This window comes from Diplotaxodon limnothrissa, linkage group LG22 (genome assembly GCF_057381915.1).
Source record: "Diplotaxodon limnothrissa isolate DT_005_m linkage group LG22, D_limnothrissa_male_GT1.1, whole genome shotgun sequence".
In the NCBI taxonomy this organism is placed as follows: Eukaryota; Metazoa; Chordata; class Actinopteri; order Cichliformes; family Cichlidae; genus Diplotaxodon; species Diplotaxodon limnothrissa.
Genome location: NC_140616.1, coordinates 16,886,470 through 16,906,127, shown reverse-complemented (window position 1 = coordinate 16,906,127; position 19,658 = coordinate 16,886,470). Strand labels below are relative to the sequence as shown.

Genomic DNA, 19,658 nt, shown 5'->3' with positions numbered 1-19,658 from the left:
CTCCATTGTTCATGGTTTTAAGGGTTATTTTCCAGCTCTGAGCTTTTCCATTTCCTCTGTGCATGGCACTGTTACTCTATCTTTTAAAGAAAAAAAACAAAAGAAAAGCACCTTTATGATAACTAGAATACCCAAGTTTGCCACTTTAAGCTCAAAATCTGCCGCGTACAATTTCCGTAGGTACTTGGGGCCAAAATGCCCCAGAAAATAAAGCTTTTGTAGAACCACCGACAAACTCAGATCTCACACTTTTTTAGCTGTAGCATTTGGGTGGTGTGATCCAACTGTAAACATGCACTTTACCACATGAATGCATTCACACAAACACACTCGCTTGACTCTGGGCTTTCTGCATCCTATCTGCACAGCTCATCACAATGGAGGAGTATGTGAGAGTGCGTGGCTTTGCATCATCTCGGCTTTGCTCATCACAATGGAGGAGTACGTGTCAAGGCGCTTACGTTTGTAATAACTGCACTGTACTCGTTTTCCACGCCTCCACTCACCGAAGAGGTCGCACCTGCCACTCCCCACCCCGCCAGGTAAAGTGAGCAGCCGATGGAAGACCTGTTCGCCGAGAGCCATCGCGTCCCGTCGTTTCATACAGACACCCCCCCCATCAGCTTGTGCACACCTACACACACACACACCGTCGCTCACTCTGCCTTGCATACACAAACACGAGCTCTCAGAAATTACCATCTAAAAGATGTAATGATGTGGCTCGGCGTATAGACACACAGCATGGTGCCGTTTTTCTTTTGTAATCCACAGATAAGTGGGATCAAAGACAGAAGGGGCAAATGTCAGCATGTGTTACTAGCAGTGTGTCTGCGTACAGCTCTCTGTGGTAAATTCACCTGCATAAGGACTCGGCATCATTTGAGGGGGGAGAAAGAAAAAAGAAAGCTACGTGGGATCTTATTTCCTGGCAATCAAGTGTAGTGTTGGAGAAGTGAGTGGCCCAAACGTAATAGATTGTGGATGTGACTATTTTTTGGAAAACCAGTGGTGACATAATCAGATTTTCCCCTTCTCTGAGCTCTTGATGTTTATTGGTGATGGAGGCTTTTCTTGCCAGCTGTGTAATAATGAAACTCATTTGAAATCAGGTAGTCTTCCTGTCAATACAGCTGAGGAGGAAGAGGAGGAGGAGGCAATGGTGGCGGTGCAGGGGAAAGTATACGGATGACTAAGAATAAAATATTATCTGAAAGTAATGTTTCATACATGCATGCAAGACTGAAACCAGAGATACAAGTAGCTCCGTAAACATTTAATGGCGGCGCACACAGATTCACAAATTCACATTTTAATAAATAAAAAGAAAAACTTGTACTCTTCGTGAGATTCACAACACCTGACGCAAGTTAAAAGACAACCATTTTTCACTCTTTCAAAGCAGTTTGCGTGTCGAAGCTGCAACAGGAGGGCCGAGAAGGAGGCCCCTGCTCTATCCCTGGGGAAACCCTGTGCATGCTTGCATGCCAGGCAACTCTCCTGCTGGTTTGAATAATTAACTTGAGGCCTGTTCATCGTCTGGGCTCATTCAGAGGTGCTGGACCGTTGAGTCACCCTCTTTAATTCCACCAGGTTTTAGCTTTAAAATATAGATAAATATATGTATATATAGGGAGAAGGGAGTGGGCCTTATGGGACGGCTTAGGCACGCCACACACAAACTTTCTCCTCCTCAAGGTGTGAAAGTGTGTGGTTTGTGGTGACTGTCATTTCAGAAAGAAAACAAAAAAGGCTGATACACAGCTTCTCTGATCAGTTCCCAGTAACCCAAAAGACGGGGATTTTTGCTCAATGTGGACGTGCCTTTGACACTCTTTCGGGGGGTAAACAGCATATCGCAGATATGATGAGAATGGTGTATGAACAGAGGTGACAGCAATGGAAAACCTTAGAGTTAGAAGAAGAGTCACAATTAGCAGGAATCTGAGTTTGTCATCTTTCTTCCAAATACTACAAAATGACCAGCTTTTATTTATTTTTTGGTAAATTGTTTAAACGTTATAATCATCAGTGTGACTTTCATTCATGAAAAGTTAGGGAAAAATACAACACAAGTTTTCCGGACCTGAAGTCTCTCACCCAAACACCTGCACTTCCGAATCAATGACTTATTGACTGGCCAGAGGCAAGCAGTGGTTTTTATTGTATTTGGCAGGTCATTGATTAGAGCATGCCCTGATCTCTCCCCTCATCTACATTCACCTGGACAACTTGGGTGTCTTAGGGAGACTGAAGCAAAGAAGAACACACAAGAGAGATCTGTGCGCTTTGAATGTCATTAGCACATACTTTTACTGCGTGCGCTCACAAATCGCTAGAATAAAAGGAAGAAGCTACCTCAAAAATCGCCTCCCAGCCTATGGAAGTAGAAAGATGTGTAACAAATGCATTTTTAAGCATTTCTCCTGCTGCAAACAAAGCTTAAGAAAACTCAGCTCTTGTACAGTGTACAACATACCCAAGGACATAGCTCAGAAGCCATTACAGAGCAATCTCCAGCTCTGGTTTCACTTCCCATTAGCCATTCAGAGCCATGACAATACCCAGGGGGGAGAAGGTGCAGCCGTGGCTTTTCCTCTGCCAAGGCCCTCACATCAGTCAGTCGTTTAGCCCTCTGTAGCTCAGCAGTGCCATGTTGTGCAATACAATATATATATTTATATATTTTTTTAAAGTTATTTACGCTACCTAGTCTATCTTTTGATACTTTAAAGTGAAATTTGTATGAGGTAGCAGTCAACCACCCACCTTCACAACTCCAGGGGCACATTAGGATTTGAGAGGTCACGTTTGGAAACTGATGACAGATGCTGCCATTATCATGAACATTCAGAATTAAGCATTACTTGCACATATGCTTTAAACACTAGAGCTAAAAGGATGAGTGGCGTGTGTTCTTTAAAAATAAAGACTTAAACTCTTAAATCTGAGCCGTTCATGTGTTTCCTCTCAGTTGTGCGACCACAGCCACATTCTTGTCCTGTACAATTGTCCTGATTCCCAGGTTAGGCTTACCTTACTGCTGCCCTGAGCCCCGGCCCCAGATTACCCCATCAATCCCATTTTATTCCTCTGGCTCAGAGAGCCCACCAATCAGATGGCAGGATGGGGAGGAATATGATAGTGGATTGGCTCTTGTGGGGGGGAAGGGGTGGAGCAGCTCAGCCATCCCCTAACAACAGCAGTGCGCTGTGAAATGAGCGAGTATGAGAGACATAATTTACCCTTCCAGTTTTACCTCTTCCTCTACATTTCTTTGCCTGCCTTTCGTGCCAGTGCCCGTTTTTACCCTCTCTCGGCATTCCTCAAACAAACACCCCATCTTTGAAAGAGCAAAAAAAAAAAAAAAAAAAAAAAAAAAAAAAGTGCTTTCCCTGTCCAGTCTCCGCCTCCTCTCATCACTGCCTCAGCTATCAGTCTGCATATGACTGCTGACTCTGTTGCTTGTAGCGATGCTGAGCAGAGCTCTGCCGTGGCTTCGCTGCCACACACACACACACACACACACACACACACACACACACTGAAGCCGGAGGAGGTCAGGCTGATTCCTGGCGGAAGGAAACAAATTACACACCGTGTGCCCACACATGTATGCAGTTGCACATGCACTAGCACTAACAGCTAAGCTCAAGCCGAATGGGATCTCTTCTCTGACCTACTTCTTTACCGTCGCACAGAGGGAAACACTGGGCAGGCTCAACATAAACTCCGCAGAAAGACAGCAGGACCAAAAAAATAAATAAATTTAAAAAAATCTGCTGTTCGTGTGAATGCTCAGGAATAGAAGCAGCTCCTAACCCAATGTTTCAATCCCCCTACTTCTTTTTCTTGTGGTTAAGAGATGGTAAAAAGAAAAGGAAAAAAAAAAGGTGCCCCCTATGTCGGCTGGAGGTGTAACAGCCAGCTCCAGCCTCAAGCAGCCATCTTGTCTGTTTGTGTACGTGAGGAGAATAGAAAGGTTTTTTTTTTTGTTTTTTTTTTAAGAGAGAGAGAAAGATTTCTCATCACCGCAGCAAAATGCACCTTTTAAGTTTTAAGGCCTCCACTGTTACAGCTTTCAGGTTTTGTATTTAGAGATCACATTTTCTAATCCTGTGCCTTGATCCTCAAACGACAGGGACAGATTTTTTCCCCTCTTCATCACTGCAGCTTTGGATGTCCCACAAGGCATCTCCATTCAGAGAATTTTCAACCCCCCCCAAAAAATTAAATGGCCTTGATGCGTTTTCTGCACCGAATATTCATCCAGAACTGACAGAGAAAACATCAGAAGTGCCGTTAGATCCATCTTTTTACACGGCGTATGAGAGCACACGCACCACTTCAAGCACTAATAAAACTCCTCCTGGCTTCTGTTGGGATCCTTTTGTTGGTTACATGTTATTACACCTGAAAATGTAACTAATTCTCATAGCATAAAGGGTTTTCTGCAGATAGGCTGATTGACTGAGTTGTGGTCAAACTAATAGTCGATTCATGGATTACAGCCTGTGAATACAGAGTAAAGGTCTCTTGCATGCCTTAACAAAAGCAGTTCTGCTATTCATATTTATGAAAAGAGCAAAATGATAAAAGGTTAGAAGGTTTGCGCTACAGCTGAAAAAAGGCAAGCTGCTCGTGCTAAAAGAGATTCTTAATAAAAAGCTTTTAAAAAAAAAAAATAGTTTCAGGTAGTTTCCAGATAAAATTCGATATACATGAAATCTGTCTAAAAATCACACAAGTGTAAAATTACCCCACAGCTGTGTGTATTTTTATTTAACGGCGTTGCGGTTATCCACGGTCATGGTTGATCTTCAGTTTGCCATAACACCTGCAGCTAAAACAGGTGAACATGACAGAGGGATGAGAGGTGCTTCCCAGTCCCACAAAGCCCTCATCACACACCTCCAACCATCACACACACACACACACACACACACGGGAATCCCACAGAGGGGGAAGCATGTGCCCATTGTTGGGAGGGGGACGGGGGTCTCACGAGCCCCCCCCCTGCTCTTTGAGAAGTGACAATAGCTGCATTGAAAACACCTACCAGCCTGAGAGATACTAAAGGAGAGGGCGAAAGAACAGAAAAGGGGACAAAGAGAAAGCAGAAGAAAGGAGACTGCAGACTCCAAATGGATACGCATTCACCTCCTTGTCATGCAGAACATTCGTCCCAGAAGGAAAGTAAAGTCTGGTGTCAGCCTAACTTTACTTTGTACTCTCTCATGAGAAGAGGCAAACAAAATAACCGTTTCCAAAAAAAAAAAAAAAAAAAAAGGTGAACTACAGCAATTTAGAATCGGCAAGTCGTTCAATATGTCTGTTAACTTCTGATGGGTCAGGTTGGACCTGAATCACAATAAACTGCGTCTGTGAGTGACAGACGCCTTCGCAAATCAATCCATCTGACAAGTTATTCATACATCAACGCCTTCATTTATGGAAATCGCATGCAAGCTCGCTGTCAAAGCAGTGGACACGTCCGCGAGGGCCGGAGTTGTTTAATCCTCCAGACTCACGGTCGTTTCGGGTTTTTAAACCGCACTGTAGATGGATTGTTTATGGGATTTATTCCACCGTCGAGAGGAGAGAGACGATAACCTCTCGCTGTTTGAACCTCTCGCGATTTTGCAACCACAAGCGCAGCTAGGAACTCAGAGGGGGGCCTCACGTCAACAACTCGCTCTGCACTTGAAACAATAAATATCTAATCCCTGTCATGTTACAGGGCCCCCCTGTGCAGCTCTGGGCCCCACGAATCGATCAGGGTTTCCCCCTTTAGGTGCCCCCATCTGTGACACACACAAAAAGGGAGTATTCAGGGGGATTTGGTCTGCGCCGCAGATGCGATAATAACTCGAGTAACTAAATGAGTGATGCGTTTTAATTTAACTATTTGTATAGGAGGAGAGTGAGCAGGTAAGATTAGTTTCTTGCTTTACAGAAGTGCTAAGAATACAGGAGTTTTCCCATGATGCCACACGGTATTTCAAAGGGGCTCTGCTATAAACTGTCATTCTGTGGAATCCTTGTAACAGCCTCAACTTTTGTGCGTTTTCCCATAAAAATACAAACAATTTCGAGTTAAACTTAAGAAAAAAAAAAAAAAAAAATTCCCAAGGTGTCATGTTTCACTACGCTGATTCGGCGCTACGGGACACCCAGCAAACGCTCCGGCTCCAACGCCACTGATCGGAACGAAGAGTACGTCACGTAAGCCGGAGTCGACACGGGAGATTAAAAATTCAATATAGGCCAAGTCACTCGATATCACAACCATCATATTTCAGCCGCACTAATCAAATTCACAGGCATGACCTCTGGGGTATATTAAATGTGTATATACAACATGTGTCATCTCTCAAATGTTTTGCGGGGGGAGATATCCATCTACTGCGGTAAATACAGTGCGAAGGAGAGCCAGCAGCAGTCACAGTAGCTACAACAAATTTGCTCCCCATAAAAATGAGCAGTGGATGGATTTCAGCGTGCAGCTTGCCAGAACCACGGGAGGGAGACTAAATGATTATGTTACAACAACACCGCCCCAGCTCTCAGAAAACAACAATCACGGTCTAGGTAGGATATTGCGGCGGAGTAAAAATTAAAGGGGAGTGGGAGCGAGGCAGACAGACGGGAGGACGGAAGGGGGGAGAGCGGGAGGCATGGTTTTAGGGAGATCATCAGGGGCTGCGAGCACGTTTTGGCTGTTCGTCTGTAATTGTGGTGCAGACTGAAGCCACGACAGCGCTTCATGTCCTCTCATTTTAAGTTCGTTGAGGTATGGGGAGGAAAGAAAATCCTGTGTCCAAACAACTACGACAGACTCATCCTGTAAAGAGCCCGACATGTCAGTCAAACTCGATTTGGGCCTTTCCACACACCAAAAAGTTCAAACCCCAAATGTCAACATTTCCTGTCATCATTCAGCACCCTTGCCCCATTTTAAGATTTTTTTTTTTTGGGGGGGGGGGGGGGGGGGGGCTAATAAATACATTTAGAAAGTAAATCTGCGTCAACCCTTTCAGAGCAGAAAGGGTTGAAGCAGATTAGCAGGGAGATAAGACTGCCAGCTGATCGTTAATGGAAGCCACCATAGCGCTTCTCTGAAGGTTAACAGGAAAAGCAGGGCCTAACCACCAACACAAATGCTCCTTCACACCAGTGTCACAGGTTCAAGCCTGTCGCCACAGTAAATGTAGATCTTCTGCTTTATCTACATTAAACTCATGCACGCTGCTGCACATCAAGCTGATCTGCAGGGCCCAGATTTCTCAAAAAGCACCTCCAAACAAGTGAAATGGGCCGGGCACATTAATCAGGGGCCACATCACGCTCCCATTTAAAGTTTGAAAAACGTTCAGATAGAAAGAAGATGGTCTTCAGCTAAAGCAAACAATCTTTCAAGACACTTTTAGCCTTTAGGGAAAACACGCACACAAACTAACCTACCCTTACACCTTCACAATCACAGGGTTAAAAAGGTCAGACTCTAGAGCCGGGCAGTGCTTTCACACAGAAAAGAGAAATCACTTTGCCATAACTGATTATAACAAATAAATAAAATAAAGTAGGCCTTCAGAGTTTGGAGACGGGAAAGCTGTGGGTCATAATGCACATCTCCTTAATTCCTAATGTGCATTTCCAAATCTATTACTCCCGCAGGGAATAACATACAAAGCACGTGACCGTTAAAGTACAAAAACAAAAGTGACGTTGCCTCAAAACTTTTTACAAAAAAAAAAAAAAAAAAAAAATCAAGAATGTCAAAACTCAGAAAACAAAGATACCGACGGCTAAACTAACAGCTCTCACACTGAAAACAACAGCTCATTTACATCTCACCTACACCTCAAAGTGCGAAATCAAAGCCCATTTTCTTTGTATTCTGCGGTGTCCAACATCTTAAGCCCTTTTAAAGCCGCTGTGTGTGTGTGTGTGTGTGTGTGTCTGTTGTTGTTGCTGCAGTTGTATGACTGCAGATTACAGTGTAGCCAGAGAACGTTACGAAACAAAATCAGGGCTTAGGCGAGGGAGTCCCGCTGCTTTCGGACCTGCGGCGTAGGCTTCAGGAGTACAGGGGAGAGGGGGGAAAGAAAACAACAAGAGGCAATTAAGGAATGATTTTCAACTCAGTTTGGGACAAAACCCTTGCAACTCACCTCCCTCAAACGCACACACACACAGTCTTGCTCAACTAGCTACACTGTCGAACACAAAGGCAAATTCGGGGGCCTAAGGGGCCCAGAGAAAGGGATGTGGTAGCGAGGGGTGGGGGGAGGTGAGGGACACTGCAGTATAAATGCTGAGAGGAGGTTAGAAAGATGTGTGTTAACGTGAAAGAACAGACGGCGTAGGGGACAAACCGCGTGGAGGGAGAAGGGGTTTCAGAAAGAGGTGAATAATGGCATCGGTACAATGGGAACGAAGAGCGAAGGTGATGCATGAGGGGCTATTAGATGGCGTCAGCTGAGCTAGCGCCCTACAGGAGAGCGACGCGCTCACATGCTTACATCACACTCCATCGAGCAGTTGATCTCAAACTGCAGTCAGAATAGGAAGTGAAAAATTAATCTAAGGCTGAGCAGAGAGGAGGGAGCGTAAAGGTAAACCAGTAAAAGAAATTAAAAAGAGAGACACTTATTATCGATGTTTTTGATATTTTGCTCTCCAACCAGCTGCTGGTTTGATCCCGAGTCACCCGCAGGGTGGTACTCGTGTATAAATTAGGTAACTGCGTTACTGGCTGCACTTGTCTGAGTCAGCCTTTCAAATAAATCCATCACTGAATTTCTCAGTATTTAAAAAAGAAAAACCCAAACGGATCCAGATCAAGAGCTAGCTTCTCACGTACATTACAGCAGTGCTGTAAAATCTGTTATCAGCGGTTGATCGCGCAGCGCATTGAACCTCAAAATGTAGATCACCATCAGACGTGTCATCACTTGTGGGCGATGCTTAATGGTGCCGGTTGCATCTTTTTTCCTCCAAGATTTCCATTTTGTTTGTGAGCGAATTTTTCCAGCCTATACGTTTATTATTAGCTCATCTTAAAGACAAAAGTCAACAATTTCTCTCTAACATACAGGCTCAAACTGTGGCTTTATAAATGGCATGAATGGGCTCCAATCAACCAAAACATCAAAAATATAAATCAATCAAAAATACCGGTTAGAGGTGATCAAACTAATAGCAAACATGGGCTAATCTTAAATTTCACACACAACTCACAATATTATTTTTGGTGGCATACAGTTGGGTTTTGGTGCCCATGCATGAAATCTGACTCAACTTTGACACATAAAGACAGGAGTGACAGCTGCAAATTTAAATACAGCTACAACACTGCACACATACAAATCTCAAGAAGTGAGAAAAGCAAGGAAAAAAAAGAAGAAGAATGAAACCATCTCCTGGAAAATGAAACTATTCTGCAGAGAGTAGATCTACTCTATTGATTAACGGTGAAATTATGTAATAAGGCAGCAGTTCTCCACCACTTGGGTCTCCAGACAGGAATTTTTTAAAGCAAACGAAATAACAATCGTCATAAGTGACCGAGCGCTATGACTAACATGAAATTCCACTCTTGATTTCTGTGACTGAATGACGGGGTGCTTGCTCAAAGTGAAAGTGTCTGTCAATAATGTTTAAAGCAAAGAAAGGGCTTACGGTCAAGAAATAAGGCATTGTCAGAAATTGCGAAAGCCTAACCGTTTCCTATGACTATCGCAGCTTACGGAATATAATCATAAGATCTGTGTAATACAAGAAAAAGGATGAGTAAACAACAGAACAGCGAAAAGTACATTTTCTATTCTAAAGAAAGAGTTGGTTACTGCTGCGCTACTTTCTCTGTTTTCCTCCATAGTCTCACAATTTCATCTGCAGCAGAGTCTTTAGTCTCAATTTTAAAATTTCTATTTTTAAAACTATTCTACTGACTTGTGTTGAAACAAAAATTTTAAAAAAGTTTTCCCTTCTCAACTACATGTTCTCAGTTTCACAAAAAATTGATTACTCATATCACTACAAGACAAATCGAGTAACTTCCCCAGAATGCAGCCGCGATCCTGATGCTTTAACAACAACCTAAAGAGAAAAAAAAACAAGAAGTCGTTTGCTCAGAAATAGTGTCTGCGTGTCACTTTCTATAAGCCGGGGGTGGGAGGTTCAAGTCCCCACCTTTCGTGCACGTAAAGCTACACATCACACGCATAGCCAAGGGGGAGGGGGGGTTAACCTCCTGCTCTTTGGCTTGTCATTAATGTTTATCCAGAATTTGTTTCTACATTACTCATTACAGTGTGTGAAAGTCGTCATTCTGCATCTGTGACAATCTGGCTCAGTTACCTCATTTCCTTTCCACATCCTCAAACAATTACATCTTTTAAATAGACACACACACACACACACACACACACACACACACACACACACACACACACACCCCAAACATAGAGGTTTACATCAGCAAAGAGCTTCAGTCTGAAGGAGCAGGCCTTGCCTTTAACCAAGATCACCATGGCTATTCTACTTGAAATGGTGCCTAATTTGATTATTGTTATCCTCCTGGATTTCTTCTCTCTGACGATCACAGGTTGCACATTCCAGAGCCCACTTCTCTCACTTCTCTCCCTCCCTCCCTCCCTCCCCCGGGCCTTGTAACGTTTGATCCGGGGCCAGGGGGAGGCCGGCCAGACATTCAGCCCAGAGTCTGGCGCCCTCTCCTCAGTGTACCATGCACTATAGCTCCCTGCTGCGCGGCCTGGAGGAAATCATGCAGCTACGAGAATTGTAAAAGCCCTCATCTATTGAGCAGAGGTTAAAACAGGGGGAACAATGCCTTTGACTCACATTCTGCTTCCCTCTGTGGAAAGCCTTAAAAAGCACCTTAGAGAGAAGAAAAAAAAAAAAAAATCAATGGGCAAAAGAAAGGAAAGAAAAGTCGATATTACTTCACCAACTTATCTATTCATACCCTTCTTAAACATGTTTTCCATTTGTGGGAATAGAAAAAAAAAAAAGATTCATGTGACTATTTAATAAAAAAAAAATGTGAAAGATTTACCAACTGTGGCATCACAACCCCCGGAGACTCGGACTACATGCCCTCGTGCGTGTATGTTTGAGCGCTGCGTTTGTGTCGGGCTGGGCGCTCACACAGATGTGTCGTATCAAACTGTAAGAAGACTGCGAAGTTTTCTTTGGCAGTGCAAATCAAAACAAAGCAGATGGAGGAATGCAAGATGTAAGAGGAAGAGCTCCGAAACTACCAACAACCTAAACGTGTCGCTGAGCAGTCTGGCCTTTCTAACAAATTATTCTCATATGCAACACACACACACACACACAGAAGACAAGGAAACAGATTCCAACAATGCACGGGCTCCTCCTCTGCAGCTCCTCTGCAATTTCACAGCTAGGCGTGGAGAAAAGAAAAAAAAAAAAGAAAGGGTCCCCTTCCTTATTCTCCTTGTCCTCGGTGTCTTAACAGAAAACTCCCCGATGCCTCTCTATCTCCAAAGCTGTGCTGAGTAATCGAGCAAATGAGCTGAGAGGGAGGAGGGTGAGAGATCGAAGTGGAACAGATTCAAAAATTCCACTCTGTATTCCATTATAAGACATGATGGGAGCCGGGATAATGTGATGTTTTTTTGTAAGAGAATGTGGGTGCAGGAAGGACGCACTGAGGAGGAATGAGCATTTCACCTGCAAATCAAGTTTATCCTGCCGCTACCTTCCTCATCCCTCCTGTTCTCGCACATCCGCGCTGACAAGGGAACCGGGCACATCCGACAGCTCAGGAGCAGGAGCCACAACACGGACCCCTCCCCTCCCCAAAGACTGCGTTTCAGCACAGAAACATGTTCGGCTCCACTCCTCTACATACTGTTTGAACTGTTGCAAGAAGAGGGCCAGATGCAGTTAACACCTCTTCTGTGAGCAGACATTTTGCTCTAAAGATCAAGTCAAGATTTAGACTCGCTGTTCTGTCTCTACATATTCCCCCCCACACCCCAGTAAACCCCCGTTAAAAAAAAATTCTGCAAGAGCTTAAAAATAGAGATTAAGCAGCAACACTGGCCACCCAGCCACTCTGCTCCAATGGCTCATTACGCCACATGACTAGGAGGGGAGGGATCTGCCATCCTGAATTAAGGCCTCCCCCTCATGAGAGGCCAAATGCTTGGTTATTTAAAATAAATAAATAAATGGGTTATATTTGAGTGCTCTTTAACTGAGGGAAGGTCACCGACCCATGCACGTTTGAGAGCTACAAATGGCTACAATGGGAATAAAAGGGATAAATGTAACTTTAAAAAAAAATTAAATTAAAAACAAAAAACAAAACAAAAAACAAAACACTGGAGTGAGGGGAAAAAAGATTTAATGAGAGAGCAATGTGTAAGCCAAGTGAGCACCGTGCCAAAGAGGGGTCTAAATAGTGTGACCAGTGGCTTGTTAGCAGAAAGAGACAAGCTGCTCTATCTATCATAAAAGAGTGATTCATAGATTACTGTGCTTAGCAGAAAGCTTGCGAGACTGTAAACGCATAACAAGAACAGCTATGAATGTACACTTCATGGTAAGCGTGAACAGGATTCCCGGAGCGGTATCTGATGACACTGTGCAACCAGCTATCTTTACAGAAAACACGATACGTCTGCATTCAAAAAGGAAGCCCAGGGATTTCCTCATCTGAACCGGCTCGGCCGAGATATTTCGTGAAGTCGTGCGCGCGGCCGTGCGGGCGACGAGAGAAACGGTGATATTCCAGGCAGAAAGCTAAGGGGAGGAACGGAGGATCGATAGTGACTGAGCCTCTGCTCTTGTTGCTTCATCCTCCCCTGAGGCGTAATTCACTGGATGTTTAAAAAGGCGACGGGAGTCACAATAGGGGATCAGATGGGATTGACCACGGGATGAAAATGTGAGGAGTGTTTATTAAACTGATGCGGTCGAGATGAAAAGCGGGGAGAAGGTGAGCGCAGATCGGTCAAGAGGCGCGCACGATGGTCATTAAAAGCTAATGCCGGTGCGAGCGACAGCGGCTCGGTGATTCCAGAGAGCATAGATTAAAAAGGCTGCGCTGGAAACAAAAGCAACCGTAGGTAATGTGAAAAGAAGGCACCTGACAGAGCTCGGAGGATGATATCATGACCGATAATAATTTACATCCTCCTGTGGATGAATGTCCTTCGCTGGCCTTCTTATGGCCAAGGCCAAACCAAAGACAAAGCTAAAGTGTTGATTCAGCTTCACGGGGATCCTGAACGGATAAGCTGTGGCAAACAAACACACACACACACACACACACACACACACCCACCCCCACTCGGGGGCTGACCAGCTGTCTCACACTCCCCTCCCCAAAATCTCCATCCAAACCTAGAGGGGCAGGAGGAAATAAATCACTCAAATGAAGATGCACACAGAGGGAACGCAAGTAGTGTACGTCACACACACACACACCTCTATCTGTATGAGCTCTCCACTACTGCAGTGTGTCCAACTACTGGACTGTTTCCTCCTAAAAGACACACCTACGCAGGCTTATGCGCACTACACCTGACCAAAATACACACACACACACACACACACACACACACGTATAACAAGGAGCGTCACACCCAGTTTTATTTCACTGCTCTTGCAAATAGCTCGAGCCGCTGATACCCACGAAACGCGTCGAGGTTGGTTTTAAAACCAGTTTATCTCACCTACTGACTGCAGGTGTACACCTAAAGACCTTTGCCTGTGCGTGTCTGTGAGTGTGTGCATCAGTGCCAGCAAAGAGCCGGAGATTGTGCTCGGTGCCAACAGCTGATAAGAGAAAAGGTCGTGTTGCATAACAGGAGTTTGTGCTTTGCGCGCCTGTGACATAATGGAGTAGGAAAGGGATGCAGGGAAGAAGGGGAGCGAAGGCAGAGGGAGGTAATGGGTACGAAGGGGTTTATGTTAGAGGAAGTAGCCGAGCTACCTTGGCATTAGAAGGCCGCTGAACACCTTTCGCCGATCCAAATTGAAGCCGGCAACTCACAGAACGCTTTATAATGATGCCGTAAACTCTCCACTGGCAAAGCAGACTTCATTTAAGCATAAAAGCCACACTGCCTTCTCATTTAAAGTGCAAACCTAATAAATACGTACATTTAAAAAAAAAAAAAAATATCTAAAAGGAACGAAGAAGATTGGATTAAAATTAGGCTGGGCTAGCCAACTTCACTCCCAGAGATCTTTCTGGCAGCGCTTGTCAAGTTAGCAGGCCCTGTGAGAGGAAGGATGAGGCCAAAGGGATGTGAGGCTGGGCCTGCAGTGTGGGAAGGCTGCTTCTTCTCTTCTGCTTCAACACACAACTGTTCGCATGGGGACACATTAACTAACGCCTGGTGATGTTCACATACCTGCCAACTTCAGCTCTTGATACATATGGCTGTGTTTTGTATGTTTGTTTTTTTTTAGGCTTTGATTTCTCTGCGCAGTGCAAGCAGCACATAAAATCGCGATTTTGTTTCCTTCATTTTGCACTGTGTGCAAACTGCCAGTAATCTCCATGAGGACTTTTATATTTTGCTGGCAGTTGCTTTTATGCCATGCTGTTACAACCTGGCAATGCAATAAAAGCAGGTCCAGGTTTTATTTTGCCCCCCTATCGGTGAATGTAAAAACAAAACAATACAATAAAGGAGAGTAATGATAGTTTCAGATTAAAAGAACCCCCCTCCATTGCTTTTCATTCGATCCCACCCAAAATGCTGCCATTTCAATCCTCACCTTACCCCCCCGTCCTCACGTTCGTGGAAAATATATGGGAAGCACCTTCACAGAAGCGGTTGCGTGGAACTCAACTGTAGTAAACAGTAAAATAAACAGGCAGTAAAATGTCGCTCTTGCCACGGTACACTTTGCTTTTGCCCCCGTAGTCATAGTGACAGAGAGGTTGGAAAGTGAACCCTGCCATGTTGCACACGTGAGGAGAAGAGAGCTCATGAAAGGAGAATTTGCATTGAAACATAAGGTTAAATGAACCGCACTGAGGCTCAGGCACGGTGAAAAAACAACCCTGTGACCCTCTCTTCATGGTCCTACATGAGGCCCACATTTCATTTGGACAGCTCAAGAACGAGAGAGAGAGAGAGCGAGGCCGAAAGACTGGGGGGGGATAAAGAGAGGAAGGAGGAGGGAGAGTCTGTGCCTTTGCACTCCCCCATTCTTGCCATGCTCTCTATTTTTGTTTCCTCTTTTTGTGCGTGCTCGACGCACACACTCACAGTGCAATGGATTTTCAACTTGGCCCTCATCAGTTGTGCGCCTGATGAAACAAACACTGACAGCCTCTTTACATTTGTAAAGGCCCCTGCAGCAGCTGTGCTTGTCCCACACACACACACACACACACACACACACACACACAGAATCAGAGGCCTAGCCCCTGCTGGGGCCTACAGGAAGAGCAGACTCTGCACAAAATGGCCTGACTGCACTGAGCAGCTACTCTCGCTTACAACACTCACACACACACCAACACAGTGTGTCATGTTTCGTTAGACAGGACGAGTCTGCCACACATTAGTGATACCTCAGCCATTACACAGAGCTGACCCCTGGCTCAAGAAGGCGCCAACAAATAAGAAAATAAACCTACAAAAATAGATTTTTCTTCGCTGACATGAAAGCAGGAGACAGGTGAGCTTGTCCTCTGGATTTGTTCTCTCCACACTGGCGTTTGCAATCCCTGTGGGAAATGATGATCGCCCTGCATTGTTTCGTTTTGCTTTTTTTCCCAAAAGAACTCGCTCACTTCACTATTTTGAAATCGTTTGTGACCGTTGAATCTTCAGTGTCATTCGCAGACAGCGGGCGTTCATCGGGTGCAGAAGGCAAGGGTGGCAACCCGCACTCATGTTTCAGGGGGAAATGGTTAAGCCAAGCATGTATAATTGTCTTACGCTAATTACCGGGGGAGGGGTGGCTCACTAAGGGGCCAAGAGTCCTGTCTCAAAGCATTGGGGGGGGAGCTGGGCCTTGACGAGCTGGACTCCTCCAGGTTTTTGTAAATGCGTTTGGGGGCCTAGTTTGGTTCGGGCCAAACATTATGCATTGACTGCAGCTGCAGAAAACACATGACAGATGTGAGACACATGCACACAAAAACACACATAGCACTGGGATGTGCATCCTGCAGTCAAGCAGCCCCCATCCCAAAGTCCAGATGCTTTGTCACCAGAGCTAATACTACAACGAGTTATTAAAAGGCTAAATTTATTTATTTATTTATTTTAAAACCCTTCCAGTTTTAGAAAGCCTGAAACTGGCTGGCCACAATGCAATGCCTCAATTTTAGACGGGGACTTTTATATCAGTTAGTCATAATTTCTACAGCACATCCTGTTTCCTCAGTTCAGGGAGAAGCTTACACATAAGCGGATCCGATCAAAAACGTGTCATCTTTGCAACACTCATCCCACTATTACAGCACAAACGTGCACACACGCGCACAGCAGAATTTATGGTCAGTTAACATCAATGTAACTGAAACTATCCGGTCACGCTCAGAGGAAGATTGTGTCAGAAAGATCACCATCGTGGCTGAACATAATTGATATAATAATAATAATATTTTCACCATGGGGACAAAGAGCACTTTATTTCTGTAATATTCACGTAGTAGTGAAGTTCCAAAAAAAAAAAAGGAAAAAAAAGCCTGAGCTGCAATGAATAACCGGCACTTATTGAGTCTTTGCTAAAGATGACTCTCCTTTATGTTGCTTTCCAGCAATGTTGATGCCAGCAACAATAATTTATCAGTGATGGGTCAGTAACATAATGCCCTACTTTTCCAACACTTATTCATAGGACACAAGGGGATACCCTAAAAAAATAAAAAATAAACAAAAACCAAGCAACCAAAGTGTCCTTAATAATTCTCTGCACTTGTTGCGGGGCAAACAAAAAGCTCACGAGCAAATGCACGGACGCAGACCCCCCAATTGTTCACACAGACCTGTTGCTCGGTTTGGCCCTTTGCAACACTTTTTGAGACTATGATTTTGAACGCACCCTGCTCCAAAAAATAACTAACTAACAATAAATTATAGAAGAAGTGCACACTTTTATAGGTGTAGTCCACATGGCGTTTAAGTGAGGATGGGTTTTGGAGGGAGGGGGGTGTGTTTAGCTCTGCTGATTTCAGTCAGTCGAGCATTAGCGCACGTGAGATGCCTCGTGCCTCGTGCAAATAAAGGCAACAATGTGTCCGGTGGGCGCACAGCAACAATCTATACATCAACGAAGTGCAAAAAAATAAAGTATATATATTTTTTTTTGGGGGGGGGGGGGGGGGCAGTCATAATTTAAAAATAAATAAATGATGGTGGCTAAAGTACAAGCACACTGCGAGATTAAAGTCTTTGTTTAGGTCACGCAGATGGACCGCTATAGCGAGACTGTAATTAAAGCCAGGGCCGAGCTGGACTAGCTCCTGGTTTCACAGCCCCTTCCTCCTCTACAAAATTCACCAGTGTTACTTGCAGGGACACACACAGAGAGAGAGAGGGAGAAAATGGTCGCTTCATACATGAACCTCTGCAATGCGACTGAACACAGTCTCTTTAAAAAGATGGAACCGCTTAGAAACACTTGTCTCAAACATGTCCACCAAGTAGTGTAGCGTTAAACCGAATTAAGCAGCCGAGGAGGACCTAAAGGCTAGTTAGCTATCGCCTCTCCCAACACCTCCCGTAGTATAGCAAAGGAGAGAGAGAGAGAGAGAGAAATGGAGTTATCCCCTCAGCGAGCTGCTGCAATATCTGCTCCTTCTCAGAGGTCACACGAAGACCTGCCAAAATCGCCGACACCGGCGCTGGACTTGACTTGTACAACGGCGGTAAAAGCCGAGGGCAGGCGTGTAGCAAACAAACAAACCCAGGAGTGTGCCCGCAGCGTTTCGAGAGGTGGAAATTGAATGAAAATGCCTAATCGCATGACCCCCTTTTTCCTGCTGCACGGAGAAAATTAAAGAGCCACAACAGTCCGCGAAACATGTCGGTTTGTCAGCCCCACGCCAAAAACACACACACACACACACACACACACACAGAGATATATATACACCCTGCGCCAGGACTGTAACACTTAGCCACCCATAGACTCGAGCATGAGGACGGGTTATAGTAAGCCATATATTCCGAAATGCTCAGCATGGGACGAAATGAAGTCGCAATAGCCGAGCCATGGCCGACAGGCTCGTCTTCACGACTCTGAGTAGCAAGAAACGGCTAGCGAACAAAAGCGTATTCTGGGAAACTGTTTGCCAAGTCTTTTAATTTAAAACCTTTTAGGGGCCTTGTAGCACAGCCGAAGCATGCTATGCACAAAATCACGGGTTTAAACCGGCCAAAATAAGCGAAGCAATGCCCCTTCACTGCTACAACCAGCACCACTAAAGCACCCGATGTTCAAATAGCCTAAAACATGGTCGGTGTCGAAGAAACGCTGCAGCAGACGTTGAATAAACATTGCTGTCTCTTTAAATTAAAAAAGGAAAGAAGAAGACATGTTATTGTTAACACGTCGAGGCAACTTAAAGGCGTTACATTTTGGAGGATATTTGACCCAAATGGAGCCCAGGCTGCATGATGGTAACCTTCACCAGCCCGTGATGGAAAGTTTATGCGTTTTCATCGAGGCGAGCAAAGGCAAACTTGAATAGAGCCGATATCAGTGAGCATTTCTGGCAATAATAATAATAATAAAAATACCAGCGTTCACTTACATATTTCTTTTGGATGATATTCCTCTTAGGTCGTTCCTTGCTCATTATGCAATCCCCCAAAAATGTTTGGCTATAGAGAGAATGGCCACATGAATTTCTTTCTTTGACTATCGCTTCTCCCGGAGCTCCAAAGGACGATTTAAATCCCCGGCTCTGTAAGGAAAAGCTTGCTGGCTTTGCAGAATCCTCCTTCGGTGTTTCCCCGTTTGAAGAATTCGGATTAAATCCCCCGGAAATATATATATCTATATATACAGATGTATATATATAAATATATATATTCAAGAGTCGACGACGAACAGAGACGGACTGAAGCCAAACTCACTTGGGGATAACATAGTCAAAACAAATGCACAACAATAAGTTCCATTCGCTCCGACAGCTCGGCTTCTCGTCTCTGCGCACTCGCTCCCGGCTCCTTTCAAATGCATGAATGTAGCTGTGGTGATGTCAGAAAAGTTACATCTTGTTTGAGGCGACGAGACATCGAGAAATAAATAAAATTACAAAATAAAACGTTAGGTGTCACGTCGCTTTCCTTTTTTTCCCTTTCTTTTGGAGGGGGACTGGGGACTGGAGCCTGAGGTCGTCGACAGATCCAGCGGCACTGCTGTGCTTACCGAGAGCAGCTCCTTTCTTTCACTGCCTCCGCCTCCTCGCACAACACCGCCACCATCAGCGGCAACTTTAAAAAATTCTCGAGAGACAACCCCGAGCACGTAGCCCTGCTAGATAAGCCTATACCGTGTTCTTTTACGGATTTATGGTGTGTTTGTGGTAATCGTAACAAGCATTTTTTTTTCTAGTAATCCTGCACTACATGGCGCGTTTAAAGTCCTATGCAGCAATAGCTTGCTAAGGTCATTTC

The 19,658-nt window shown here is 44.6% G+C and overlaps 1 protein-coding gene across 2 annotated transcripts in view; it reads right to left on the bottom strand.

The window, feature by feature from the left end:
• The window catches only part of jarid2b (jumonji and AT-rich interaction domain containing 2b), a 105,139-nt gene extending 85,729 nt beyond the window's left edge, over positions 1-19,410 (bottom strand). For both annotated transcript variants that reach the window (XM_085346878.1, XM_085346879.1), the window contains exon 1: positions 18,791-19,410. In XM_085346878.1, the coding sequence (XP_085203004.1) occupies positions 18,791-18,835 (45 nt within the window). In that variant the 5' untranslated portion in view covers positions 18,836-19,410. The remainder of the gene's footprint in view (positions 1-18,790) is intronic.
• Between the last annotated feature and the right edge of the window lie 248 nt (positions 19,411-19,658).